We start from the raw sequence: 14,409 nt of genomic DNA on the forward strand, positions 1-14,409 counted from the left end.
ACTCAGTGAAGTAGCAGTATACAAAATAAATACCCAGAAATCTGTTGCATTTTTATACACTAATAATGAACTATCAGAAAAGGAAAGTAAGAAAAAATTCCATTTACAATTGCATCAAAAAAATAAATAGCCCCGGCCGGTTTTGCTCAATGGTTAGAGCATCAGCTCACAGACCAAAGAGTCCCGGGTTGAATTCCAGTCAAGGGCACATACCTCGGTTGCAGTTTGATCCCCAGTCCTGGTCAGGGTCATGTGGGAGGCAACCATCAATGTCTCTCTCTTACATTGATATTTCTCTCTCTCTCTCCTTCACACTCTATCTGAAGATAAATGGAAAACCATCCTTGAGTGAGGATTAAATAAATAAATAAATAAATAAATAAATAAATAAATAAATGATATATAGGTCAATGGAACAGAATAGAAAACCCAGAAATAAACCCATGCGTTTATGGCCAATTAATATTTGACAAAGAAGGCAAAAACATACAGTTGTCTACAGATAGTCTATTCAATAAATGGTGTTGGAAAAATTGGACAGATACATGCAAAATAATGACACTAGACCACTTTTTTACACCATACACAAGAATAAGCTCAAAATGTATTAAAGACTTAAATGTTAGACTCAAAACAATAAATATCCTAGAAGAAAACATAGGCAGTAAAATCTCAGACAGTTCTCATAGTAACATTTTTTCTGATATATCTTCTCAAGCAATGGAAAACAAAAGAAACAACAAATGTAACTACATTAAACTAAAATGCTTTTTGCACAGCAAAGAAAACCATCAACAAAATAAAAACACAATCCACTGAATAGGAGGACATATTCACCAATGATACATCTGATAAGGGGTTAATATGCAAAATTTATAAAGAACTTATAGAACTCAACACCAAAAAACAAACAGTCCAATTTAAAAATGGGCAAAGGACTTAAATAGACACTTCTCCAAAGAGGACTTACACATGGCCAATAGACATATGAAAAGATGCTCAATGTCACTAATTATCAGAGAAATACAAATTAAAACCACCTCATGCCTGTCAGAATAGCTATTATCAATAAATCAACAAACAACAAGTGCTGGTGAGGATGTGGAGAAAATAGAACCCTCATGCACTGTTGGTGGGAATGCAGATTGATGCAACCACTGTGAAGAGCAGTATGGAATTACCTCGAAAGGTTAAAAATGGAACTGCCTTATGGCCCACTGATTCTACTTCTGTGAATATATCAGAGGAAATCCAAAACATGAATTCAAAATAATATATGCATGCCTATGGTCATTGCAGCATTATTTATAATAGCCAAGATGTGGAAGGAGCCCAAGTGTCCATCAGTAGATGAGTAGATAAAAAAAAGCTGTGGTACATTCACACAATGGACTACTACTTGCCATAAAAAAGAAGGAAAACTTACCCTTTGGAATAGCATGGATGGACCTGGACAGCAGTATGCTAAGTGAAATAAGCTAGTCAGAGAAAGACAAGAACCATATGACTTCACTCAAATGTGGAATTTAATGAACAAAATAAATTAATAAACAAAATAGCTGTCAGAGGGAGAGGGGCTGTGGGGCTGGGGGGAAAAGAAAAAGGTGAAGGGATTAAGCAAAAAACAAACAACAAACAAAATTCATACACACAGGTATGGTAATTACCAGAGAAAATGGGGGTAAGGGTGGGGGGGATAGAAGAGGGTATGGGGGATAAATAGTTATGAAAGAAGACTTGTCTTGGGGTGGTGAACACACAATATAGGTGACGTATTACAGAATTGTACACCTGAAACCTATATGATTTTATTAACCAATGTTACCCTAATACATTTTTTAGAAAGTAAATAAAAATGTGAGATGTGACAATGTGAGGGAAGGGAAAAGGGACAAGAAAGACTTAAATGCAGGAAGGAAGAAAAGCGAGAGCAAATCCATCCATCCATCCATCCATCCATCCATCCATCCAAGGAGCAAAGAAGTCACAGGAAAACTCACTAAATATTTGTAAGTGAATTAACTAAACTGATTAAGATACAACTTAAATGCAGTCCAAAAGGCAGCAAAATTTGAGTCACTCCAAACTCAGAGTTTTGCAAAACCCCAAAATGCTGTGGAACCTGGTTGAAAAACCATGACTCAACAAGCACAGGTACAGATGTTTAACTGGAGCCAAAGAGTAAATGGCTGGGACTACTCAGATACAGTCCAAATAGTCCCCTTTCTTTCCCCAACCTGTCTTCAGCACCATCCCTATCCCATTGTTGTTCCTTCTGAGATGTTCCCTTTGTCTCCTGCTTCCCCTTCAAGTTGAACAAGGTGTCACCCACCTCCACTCAGTGTGGCGGGCCTCAGGGCACTGCACCTGATAAACCTGTACTCACTCAGGGGTGTCAGCCCCAATGCAAGTGAGAGGTCTGAGGAGATGTAACTTGCCATTGGTGTCATTTCTTAGAGATGAGCTAACCACTCTTCCAGTATTTAGAGAAAAGGGTTTTCTTAGAAATTAATGATGAATTTTAAAAGACTTCTCTCTCTCTCTCTAAAACACCTCTATGGTGCACATGGCCTGCAGATAGTAGCAGTTAAGATAACCATTCATGACAGTCCTGGTAGAGAGTCTTCATGATTTCCTGTTTCAACAGTGCTTGGACGGAACCATGCTCGTTCCATCCTAGCCAGACACCCAGATCCAGCCTTCCACCACCACGTCCTCACAGTGCCCTCAGACAGCCCCAAAGCCCCCCACTCGAGCACCAAACAGCCTCCTCTCTTTAGCTGCCCACCATGACATCTACCGTGCCGACCTCGAAGGTGCGCCAGAACTACCGCCAGGACTCGGAGGCTGCTATCAACCGCCAGATCAACCTGGAGCTCTACACTTCTCATGTCTGCCTGTCCATGTCTTACTACTTTGACTGCAATGATGTGGCTTTGAAGAACTTTGCCAAATATTTTCTTTACCAATCTCATAAGGAGAGGGAACATGCTGAGAAAATGGTGACGGTGCAGAACCAACGCGGTGGCCGGATCTTCCTCCAGGATATCAAGAAACCAGACCATGATGACTGGGAGAATGGGCTGAATGCAATGAAGTGTGCGTTACACTTGCAAAAAGTCTGAATCAGTCACTACTGGATTTGCACAAACTGGCCATTGACAAAAATGACCCTCACTTGTGTGACTTCATTGAGACTCACTACTTGAGGGAGTAGGCGAAATCCATCACAGAATTGGGTGACCACGTAACCAACTTGCACATGTTTGGGGCCCCTGAAACTGGCATGGCAGAGTATCTCTTTGATTAGCAACCCTGGGAGACAGTGATGAGAGCTAAGCCCTATTAGGCTGGCTTCCCATAGCCCATGAATAACTTCCCTGGTCACCAAAGCAGTATGTGCATGTTGGAGTTACCTTTACCTTTTCTATAACTTGTACCAAATCATCCACTTACATCTTTTCATTTGTACCATTCTTTCAAATAAAGTATTATTGTTGTTGTTTTTTTGTTTTTAACTTTTTTTTTTTTTTATCCTCACCCGAGGACATTTTTCCATTTTTTGTTCAGATAAAGCGGGAGGGAGAGAGAGGAAGAGAGAGAGAGAGAAACATCGATGTGAAGGGACACATCAAGTGGCTGCCACCTGCACAACCAACCAGGGCCGGGGACAAACTGCAACCAAGGTACGTGCCCTTAGCGGAAACCGAACCCGGGTCTCTCTGTACCGCAGGCTGACGCTCCAACCGCTGAGCCAAACCGGCCAGGGCTGTTTTTAACTTTTTAAAAAATGTTTTTATTGATTTTTTAGAGAGAAAGGAGGAAAGGGAGAGACAAAAACATCAATGTGAGAGAGACACATCCATCAGCTGTCTCCTGCGTGCCCCCTCCTGGGGATCAAGCCCACAACCGGGGCATGTGCCCTGACAGGAAATCGAACCAGGACCTCTGAGTCCTTGGGACAACACTCGATCCACTGAGCCACACCGGCTGGGCCAAATAAAGTTGTTTTTTTTTAAAAAAAAGAGAATTTATTTCAAACAAAGAAAAAAACCCTAAAAGTTTCAGTACCCAAATATATAAAACTTGGTATTTCCCCTGTACGTATGACATTGTAACAGTGACTGGCTGACTCCTCAATCAAGCCTGAAGATTACAGGGTCTTTGGGCAGACATGGTTGCTTGGGGCCACAATTTTGACCATCTCACTTCTCCTCCAAAGTCATATCTCACTTTCAGCTGATGCCCGCTTGGAGTACTAGAGTGCTGGCAGTTTGAGGGACAGTCTCCATTTATACAAATGCACAGACATTTAGGTACGGAAGAGCAGCCAGGCTCCCAAAATGACTACGTTAGGGCTGGTATCAGATTAGTCAGACCCCATGTCCCAGTTTTGGGGTCAAACTATACTCACCGGATATGCAGAAGATAAAGAACACATTCTTTTTACTCCAGGAAGTTTAGTGCAGCTCGTTTCTCTAACCTAGTTCTTGGTAAATCCAATCAGAGGAGCCCTGGGCTATTTTAACAACAGCATCAGCACAAACATTAACTCTATTTGGGGCTTACTGGGGCCAAGCATTTGTTCTAAAAAGCTAGATTGATCGATCTTCATTCATTTACACCTCAACTCAATTCCATGAGGTAGGTATTATTACTCATGTTTTCATTCAGCCAACATTTATTGAGCCCATCCTATGCCCCGGGCACGGTAATAAGCAGTCAGGATATAGCAGTGAAAACACAAGACCCTGACCTCTTGGAGTTCATGTTGCTGGGGAGAAACTTAAATGAAAAAGTTAAATACTTTTATGTTGGGTGATGTTAAGTGCTACTGAGAAAAAGGAAGCACAGTATGAGGGGAGTACTCATGAGGGTTGCTACTGTATTTGAGGTGGTAACAGGTGGCATGTGGGCAGGGCCCAGAAAAAGTGAGGGAGTGAGCTTGGGAATATGGGGAAGAGCATTCCAAAGAGTGAGAACCACCGGGTCACAGAGGAGGAACCTGGGCTCAGAGAGGTTCAGAAGCTCATCAAGTCACTCAACTGGTCCAGGACAGAACTGAGGTCCACACTCAGACAGCCCAGCTCTGGAGCCTGCACTGTTGGCCACAATGTGAGATACCTTGATCTTTCCTGGTTGACTCCCCCCTTCCCCAAACACAGTGAGGAATTTCTGTTTCCATCCACTGAGTTTCTATTTCAATCTATTACAGACTGAAACTGCAGTCCCCTGACTCCCAATAAGCAATAAATCCCCTGGCCCCCCAGTCCCAGAACCTGCCTTACACGTGTTCTTGGCTGTCAAGCTACTCCCTGCCTCCTGAGAGAAATGATTCAGAATTCAGATGCTGGTTCTCTAAATCAATTTCCTTTTGAGCTTTTCTGTCTTCCGTCATGCTAACATACTCTCCTTTTTATGTTCCTGCACTTAAAGTGCTTCTTTCCCAAGCTGCTGCCCTGTGCAGTCCACTTCAGTAGCCACTAACTACATGTGGCTTGTGAGAATATCAAATGTGGTCAGTCTGAAATAAGATGTATGTGAGTGTAAAATATTAACCAGATGTTGAAGATTTAGTATGAAAAGGGAATGTAAAAAGCTCTGATTTATATCAACCACATGTTGAAATGAAAATATTGTGCCTGTATTAGGTTAAATAAAATATATTATTAAGTTGAATTTCACCTGTTCATGTCATATTTCTCTTTGACAGCACTACTTAGACTGTCTTTCAAGATAACGACCTCTCATCATGCTCAAAAGCCACATTTACCTTTGACTATTCTCAGACAGAATTCATCTGAGACCTACAGCCTGCTTTGGGGGAAAAGTTTCTTACTACAACAATTTAAGACTCTGTCAGTCTTTTTAAATTTATCCTCCAAAGTCTGATTCAAGGTATTTCAATAGATTACTGATCATTTCATTAAAAATTTATTTATAATCCCTTTTATTTTCCATTTATTCAGTCTATAGTTGAGAAATACCATTATAACTAATTTAGGACATCACCTTATCAGTTTCCCATTAATCTGAATTTCTTATTATTTGCTGAATGTGTATATGAACTTTGAATTTTTTCTAGTTTGTAACTGTTATATGGGGGAAATGTTCAAGAAACTACTAGTGAGTTTGATGGAGGGTCAGGCACTAATCTCAACAGACTTTTGGGGAACATTCTGAAAAGGGAGTGAAGGTCACTAGGAATCAAGAGGGGTTCAATTCTTAAGACCAAGCCTATCAAAATAATTTGATTTCCTCAGATGCAGACTTGATTGATAGAACAGATCAAGGTCACAAGGATAGACCTTTGGATTAACAGCTCCCAATTGGGGACAGAGAGCAGGCATGAAGTTGTATCAGTGATTCTAGGCAAGGGTTTCCTTCATCTCCACTGGCTTCCTTTGCAGCCTCACAGTCCTTCAGGTACCAGCAGCAGTTGAGAAGGGAAAAGCCAAAGGAGAGGATCAGGCCTATAAAGTAACAGACAGGCATTTCCCTTGGGGGTTGGTGGGATGACAGGGAAACCACCTCCAAAGAGGAACTGCTAAAATGTTTTCCAGCACTCTCCTGGGGACAGTCCCAAGTCTCACTCTCTCTCACACACATTTTTAAACCTCAATTTGTCTGAGCAAATGAAATAGGAGGGGTCCTGGTTCCACATTCAATTCTGAGAAAGTCGGATTTTTGACTGCAGAATCTAAGGGGCTGTGCCCTCAAATGAAAGATGTAAAAAGTTTTCTGCACCCGGGAAGAAATCGAAAGACAGAACAACTGTACTGATCAGGGCTGGTGTGTGCAAGCAAACTATCTGCTCTTAAACAGAGAAACCATTCCTTACCCTCAAAGCCTATACGGTCGTCCCTCGCCACTTCGCGCGTCCACTTTCACGGCTTCACTCTAACGTGGTTTTTTCAAATATGTAGAGTGAAGCTGCAAAAGTCCAAGCGCGAAGTGTTGAGGGACAACTGCATATAAATAAGAATCCTACTTCGCAGAAATTCACTTATCGCGGTAGAGTCTGGAACTGATTAACCACAATAAACGAGGGCCTATTGCCTGGCCGATTTGGTTCGGCAGATAGAGCTCGGCCTGCAGTTTGGAGAGACCCGGGTTCGGTTCGGTTCCCGCTAAGGGCACGTACCTCGGTTGCAGTTTGTCCCCGGCCCTGGTTGGGTCATGTGGGTGGCGACCACTCAGTGTGTCCCTTTTGTGTCGATGTTTCTCTCTTTCTCCCTCCCACTCTATCTGAACAAAATATCGAAAAATGTCCTCGGGTGAGGATAAAAAAGAAAAAAAAAAAAAACGAGGGCAGACTGTATTTAATAAAGCAATGTTAGCATGACAGAGAGCAACAGCACAAATCCCTTGATCTAGTTCTTAAAAAGTGATTCTGATGCTAAGGGCACATACCACAAAAAAAAAAAAAAAGTGATTCTGAGTCTTTCAGTTTTCTAAACGATACCTATCAAAATTAAACCAAAAACACAGAAACAAATGCAATGCATGAAATCTGATTAGATCCTGGTTTTTTAAAAAAGACATTCTTGTGACAAATGAGGAAACTTGAATAAAGGTAGAAGTTAGGTGATACTATGAGATTATCATTAGTTTCATAAATATTATAATGTTATTGGGATTTAACAAAACTATTTAGGAGTGAAGTGTGGGTGTACAGTGTGGCAAAATGTTAATAAATAAATATGTAAATAACTATCATTCTGAATTCTATTGGCTAAAGGTTTTCTCACCCCCCCCCCCCCAGATTATGATATGAATACAATCTGATGGAAATGGTCATTGTGTTGCCCTATATAATTTCACATGCTTTAGCAAAGTACACTGGACAATGAATACATGTTCATATAAAGAGACCTATGGCTTCACCAATCTTCAAGTTGTTTATCTAATCTTGAGTTAGGGATGCATGGACTGAGTCAGACAGATCTGGGTATAGCACACTCTGCCACTTACTTGCTGTGTGAACTTGGACAAGGTACTTAAACTAAGCTTTGTTCTCCTCTTTAATAGTCCCTGCCTTAAAAACTGGTGTGATAATGAAATGAAAACAAAAATCTAAACTACTAAGCACAGCGCCTAGCAACTATTATGATTCACACCCCAGTTAACACCAGGTCTAGTTTTCTGACAGGAATGCACCACACAATTTTGATTTAGATTCTTTCCTAAACAAAAACACAGACTCTGAATCTTGATTGCAACAAAGCTTATGAACAAGTCTCACATAATAATGGGAGATAAGAATAACTTAAAATGGAGATATGCTTGACAAATACTATATCATTTAATGTCCAGATTTAACAATCTGTACTGTCAAAAAACAACATTAAAACAAAGCAATGAAAGGAACTTTTTAAGAAGTGGTATACAACTTGGTTCCTGCATACAAGGAACTAAACTCTAGTTGGGAAGACAGAAGAAGGCAAGAAAAAGATCCATAAAATATCAATAGCATCAGAATAGGGCAGGCTCTGCTAAGAAGAGCTATACACCAGTTTCTGGTTTTGAGCTTGCTACTTGCCCTGTCCACATATTAACAACCCACTGATGCAATCCAGCACCAAAATCCTCTGGGCTTTAACTTCAAAACACATCCCAGTAGCTCCCATTTCTCATTTCCTCCCCCCAGTCTTGATTCTTACCTGCAGTGTTCCTGCGGCCTCGAATCATGCTGCTCCTTCGCCCCTTGCCCTCTACAGACTATTCTCCACCCAGCACCCAGAATAATTCGTTTAAATACTCTGGTTGTCATAATTTTTTTTTTTTTATCCTCACCCGAGGACATTTTTCCATTTTTTTGTTCAGACAGAGTGGGAAGGAGAGAGGAAGAGAGAGGTAGAAACATTAATGTGAGAGAGACACAGCGACTGGTTGCCACCCATACCACCCCAACTGGGGCCAGGGACAAACTGCAACTGAGGTACGTGCCCTGAGTGGGAACTGAACCCGGGACTCTCTGGTGCATGGGCCGACACTCTAACCGCTGAGCCAAACCAGCCAGGGCCTCTGGTCGTCATAAGTTCACTCCTGTTCAAAACCCTCTAAAACTTTCCATTTCACTGGGAGTAAAAATGTCACAGTCTTTAAAGGGCCCATAAAACTTGATTTCTAGGATCCAGCTCTGACTCCTTTTACAACTTCCTTTCCATCTACTTTCCAGTAAAATGATCTCCTTGAAGTTTCTTAAATGTTTGAAGCCTATCGCAGGGCTTTGCTTCCGCCCCCTGCTTGAAATACTGGTCCCCCATCAGTCACATGGTCCGCTCCCTCATTTCCTTAAGTCTACTCTGTCACTCTTTTAAAGAGACCCTCCCCTGGCCACACTATATAAAACATTAACCACCAAAGAATAGCCAAATGAAATATCAAATCTCCTCTCCATGGAGTACTATGCAGCTATACAAAAGGAATAAGGACGATGTCTATAAAGTGATATGGGATGATTTCCCAGACATATGGTTAATTGACAAAAACAAGGTATAAAAGAGTACACAGTGTGTGTTACCTGCTGTTTAAGAAAGGGAGTGAGAAATAAACATATGTATCTGTTTATATCAGCAAACAGAAATAAGAAAGATAAAATAGAAATAAATTATATGCTATAGAGGAGGGGAGAAATGTAATCAGACTTCTCTGATCATATCTTTTTATATTGTTGTGATTTGAACCATGTTAATATATTACATATTCAAAAATTAAAGCAAGGGGGATACCCTTAAAATTGAATAGAAACAGAAACAAATTAATGCAACTATATACAAATCAATAACATAACCACACAGAAGAAAAAGAATGATTAAGTAACTTTAAAATCTAGTATTCTGTACATATCCAGTAGGACAGATGGAAAAATAAAAAGAACGGCAAAGAAATCTTAAACTGTATAGAGTAAATTTTGTGTTTGGTAGTGGCATTGGTACAGCAATTATGAAACTATTTTGTGATTAGGAAAATATACTGATGCTATAAGAACAGAGTTCTCACTGTGGAGAAGGAAGTCACAAAGATGGAAGAGAGGAAGGTGAAGAAGAATAAAATTATCGGATTAGCCTTAATGGTAACACACTAAATCTATGACTTTATGAAAACTCTATTTCCTAGCTCTGACAACAGGCAGGGCCTGGAAGCCATGAGTTCAGTGCCTTGAGCACACCTAGCACTCAGAGCATGATTTCTAAATACCATTCCCCAATAAAAGGAACAAGGGAATCCACTGATTCCAAGGCTGAGGTAGCAGAGGTAAAAAAGGTGTCCCGAATTTCTTTCTGTGCCAGAAAGGAAGTGCTCAAGAACTATGGAAACATGGCAAAAGGACACTGAAGCTTGGAGGGGTTCCCACTTGCAAATTTGGGATCACTGAACATCAACAGGCACATGAGATGACGGGAATGCCATCTTAGCAAACATCCTTGAGTCCATACTAGTAATAAACAAATGAAATGAAAAAGAGAGATGTAGTTCTTCATTACTGAAGAATGTCAATAACGTATAAAGGAAAATAGGCATAGATAACTGCCATCTACCAACATTTCCATGATAACGGACTTAGGGAAGAATCGCCACTGCATGCTGAAACATTGTGTGAAAGATTTTTGGGGAACGGGATAACCACACAATCTCAAAATGTCAATAAATCATGTACTATTTACAAAGGGAAAAAGGTGCCTCTACAATGGAGTAATCTGATAAACCTTACCTTACCAAATAACTGAAGTTAACATCAATAATGGAACAGCTGCCCTGGCTAGTTTGGCTCAGTGGTTAGAGCATCACCCCAAGGACTGAAGGGTCTCGGGTTCACTTCCCAGTCAAGGGCATGTACCTGGGTTGCAGGTCCAATCCTGGACCCGGTTGGGCATTACAGATTAGTAAATGTTTACTTTACCATCACCCCGTGTCTATTTACTCGTTTACTTATTTACTATCTCCCCTACTATAATGTCAGCTTCCCAAAGGCAGGGAAGAGTCTGTTCTTGCTGCATCCCCAGGCCCTTGTACAGTGCCTGACACAAAGCTGACACTCAATAAGTATTTATTGAATGACTAATGTTCAAATCATTCTATGAAGTAGATACTGTTATTATCCTTTCTCTCATGTAAGTGGTGATATCTCTTCAAAGGCAAAGATACAGGCATACAAACGTTAGGCAACCTACTGGAGTGCGGGGCTGGGGTCTGAAGCCAGGCATTTGATTCTAGAGCTGATGCTGCCAATCACTGGTAGGAAGATTCTCTAGTGAGGCAGACTCCACCCAAAGGGTTCTCCTTCTCAGGGGCACACCATTCATTCAGCATTGTCAGTGCATGGCCTATTCATGCTTTCTGAATGAAAAGACCTCTGAATGAATACATGAATTAAGTGGTAGACCACACCATGAGGGAACTGCTCAGAGAATGTTGCTGGAGGATATGGGACTTGATAAGTAAATTGGGTTTTCAGCGGAAGCAACCATAGATTCAGGCAGCAGTGACCAAAGGTGCATTCCAGGACTAGGGAGAGATCAGCTCATTTGGAAGAGAGTCACTCCATCCATTCAAGCTCCGCAAGTGTCTCTCCCCTCTGCCACAGCCATCATCATCTGAAGCCCTCCCAGCTCTTCAGGCCCCGTGACAGTCTCTGCCCTGGCCTCCCTGCCTCCAATTCCTCTCAACCACAGTCCTTCCTCTTTACTGTGGCCAGATTATTCTTCCTAAATGCATGGTTCTGAGCCTGAAAGGCCCAGAAAGAGTTCTCCTTTGCCTGCCAAATATAATCTAAACTCCCAAAGGGCACATTCAGGGTGGGCATACTTACCCTGCAGTGACACCAAATGACTGTTGCCCAAGCTCACCCTGTACACTCTGCTGCCCTTTCTTACCTGCTTTCATCCTCCTGGAATCTTGCCCCACTTCACGCATGTCCAAAACCTACCTGTCCCCAGAAACCAAATTCAAATACCCTCCCTACTTTCCATGAACTCTGTTTCACAACAGATAATTGATTTCACAAAAGATATTGTGAAGTGAGGCCACCGCCTACCGACACTTCTTTAAAAAAATTTTTTTTTCCTTTATTGATTTTACAGAGAGAGGGAGGGAGGAGAGAGACAGAAACGTGGATGAGAGAGAACATCGACTGGCACCTCCTGCATGCCCCTTACTGGGGATCGAGCCCACAAGCTGGGCATGTACCCTGATCCGGAATCTAACCTGCGACTTGTTAGTGCATGGATCAATGCTCAACCAGTGAGCCACACCGCTGGGCCGGACAGTTCTTTTCTCCCTCTTCCTCTGCATGCCCAAATCACTTTACATCAGCGGTTCTCAACCTGTGGGTCACGATCCCTCTGGGGGTCGAACGACCCTTTCACACGGGTTGCCTAAGACATAACAGTAGCAAAATTACAGTTATGAAGTAGCAACGAAAATAATTTTATGGTTGGGGGTCACCACAACATGAGGAACTGTATTAAAGGGATGTGGCATTAGGAAGGTTGAGAACCACTGCTTTACATCTAACCTCTCATGCATTGTGTCTTCTCATGTAGGTACTTGGAGCATATCTCAACCCCGCCCCTATGCTGTGCTCTGAGAATGCATGTACCCCACAGATACTCAATAAATGCTAAGTGCAGATGGAGACGGAAGGTTGATCTGGCAGGATGTACAAAGGGGACTGCAATGGGAAACCCCAAGGAATAAAGAAAAGCTAGTCAAGGGGCCTGTTACTATGCTCCAGGGGTTTGGCTATTAACTAGGGGCCTGTGTGTGGAGGTGTTTATGAGGGTGGGGAGATGGAAATGGAGACAAAGATGTAGATTTCATGGGGCTGTTTTGGCGAGTTAGATGAAGAAGTATGACAGGGATGAAGACAGCTCTAGACACACGTTAGTTCGTTTATGCTCTGAAGGGAGAGGAAAGGGGCACCAGCTGCCCTACTTGGAAATCTTGCAGTGAGGCTCTCTCCTACGGACACTTCTTTCCGCCTTCTCCCCTGCCCACCGTAGGGCAACTCAGAGTAGCCACCTCTGGAAGTCAGCGTCGAAGCTAGCCCGCCAAGCGGAGGGAGAGGACAGGTGCGCCGCAGCCACGCGTGCCCGGGCAGGTGAGCCGGGATGCCCGGGCTCCTCCCGGGGCGGGTCCACAAGCTGGTTACCCAGGGAGTGGTAAGGTCCACTCCAGTTCGCAGCGACGGCACCTCGGCACCTCCCATCTCAGGAGGCTCCAGCAGAAACTCAGACTTGAGCCGGAGAAAAAAGACACACCCTTCCGGAGGAACAATGGGTAGGCAGGGGAGCGCGAGGGGAGCGCGAGGGGGGCGGGTGGGGGGCAGTGGGCGCAAAAGGAGCTCCAAAGAAAGGAAAGGAACCGCACAGGCTCGGGTGAGCGGGAGCCCCGTCCCTCTCCTTCCCAAAACAATTCAGGCGGAGGCTACAACACAACTTTCTTCAGGGCCACCCAAGGGAGAAATGCAGATGCGGCGACAACTGTCTCTCCCAAAGTTCGCTGGCTGAGTTTCTCACCACCCACGCCTACGCCCCATTATTAAGGGACTTTGCAGTAGCCCCGGGCCCCACCCTTCCACGGGGTCGGCCCCTGGGGCCACGGACACCCCGGGCTGCCCAGGCCCCGCAAGGGCTCCAGGGAAGGCGGCCCCTCAGCCACTCACCGAGCAGCAGCACCAAGGTGCACAGGTTGACGGCTGCCGCTGCCCTCCTCACTGCCTTGGCGGTGGTCATGGTGCATCCGAGAGTGTTCTCCGGCCGTTCTGGCGGGGAAGGCTCTTTGCTCGAGCACCGCCCTCCCCGGAAGAGCCCGCCCTCCCGCCAACCCGGCCATCCACAGGGGCCACCGCTGCGCAGCGCCGCTCTGCGCAAGTCCTTCCTCCTCGGCGCGCACGCGCTCCAGCGCGTCTTTTCCTACTGGCCGGAGCGAGTTGGGGGCAACAGCTTATCTGGGGCTTTCTCCCCCTCAAAGCTACGCTCTGCTCGGCGGTCCCCTGAAGTGACAGGACTCTGAGGAAGGACAGGGAGGCTCTATTCCTTCAGTGCTTTCTAGCAGCCTTAACGCGGAGCTTGCTTTTCCTGCCAAGTTACTCAGCTAATGGGACCCCGGACAAGGCAGCCTCTTTAAGCCACTCTCCTCAAGTATTAAGCAGAAAACAAGAAATGTCAGAAAATGTCTAGAGTAAATGGGGTTACAGCCCCTTAACCGCCAGTCTCCTCGTGCAAGTGCACTGCCACCTTTTCCTTCAGCCTGACCCCAATCCCCAACACTCCCTTCACCGGGGCTGGAATTTCGAGCCCTTGGTCTGTCGCTTCTCAGTTTCCCTCTTTGCTTTTCTCTTCCTGCCTCTCAATTGTGAACCTTCCTTGGGCTGAGGAGTCAGGTCTTTTCACCTGCTGCTTG

General features: G+C 43.8%; 1 protein-coding gene across 3 annotated transcripts in view; it reads right to left on the reverse strand.

The window, feature by feature from the left end:
- Positions 1-13,806, reverse strand: part of CD58 (CD58 molecule) — a 52,316-nt gene extending 38,510 nt beyond the window's left edge. For all 3 annotated transcript variants that reach the window (XR_004960987.1, XR_004960988.1, XM_036273691.1), the window contains exon 1: positions 13,670-13,806. Coding sequence is in view for 1 of the 3 variants with exons in the window: in XM_036273691.1 (XP_036129584.1) it covers positions 13,670-13,739 (70 nt within the window). In the remaining 2 variants the exon portion in view is untranslated. The remainder of the gene's footprint in view (positions 1-13,669) is intronic.
- Between the last annotated feature and the right edge of the window lie 603 nt (positions 13,807-14,409).

The sequence above is a fragment of the Molossus molossus genome, unplaced genomic scaffold (genome assembly GCF_014108415.1).
Source record: "Molossus molossus isolate mMolMol1 unplaced genomic scaffold, mMolMol1.p scaffold_m16_p_20, whole genome shotgun sequence".
Classification (NCBI taxonomy): Eukaryota; Metazoa; Chordata; class Mammalia; order Chiroptera; family Molossidae; genus Molossus; species Molossus molossus.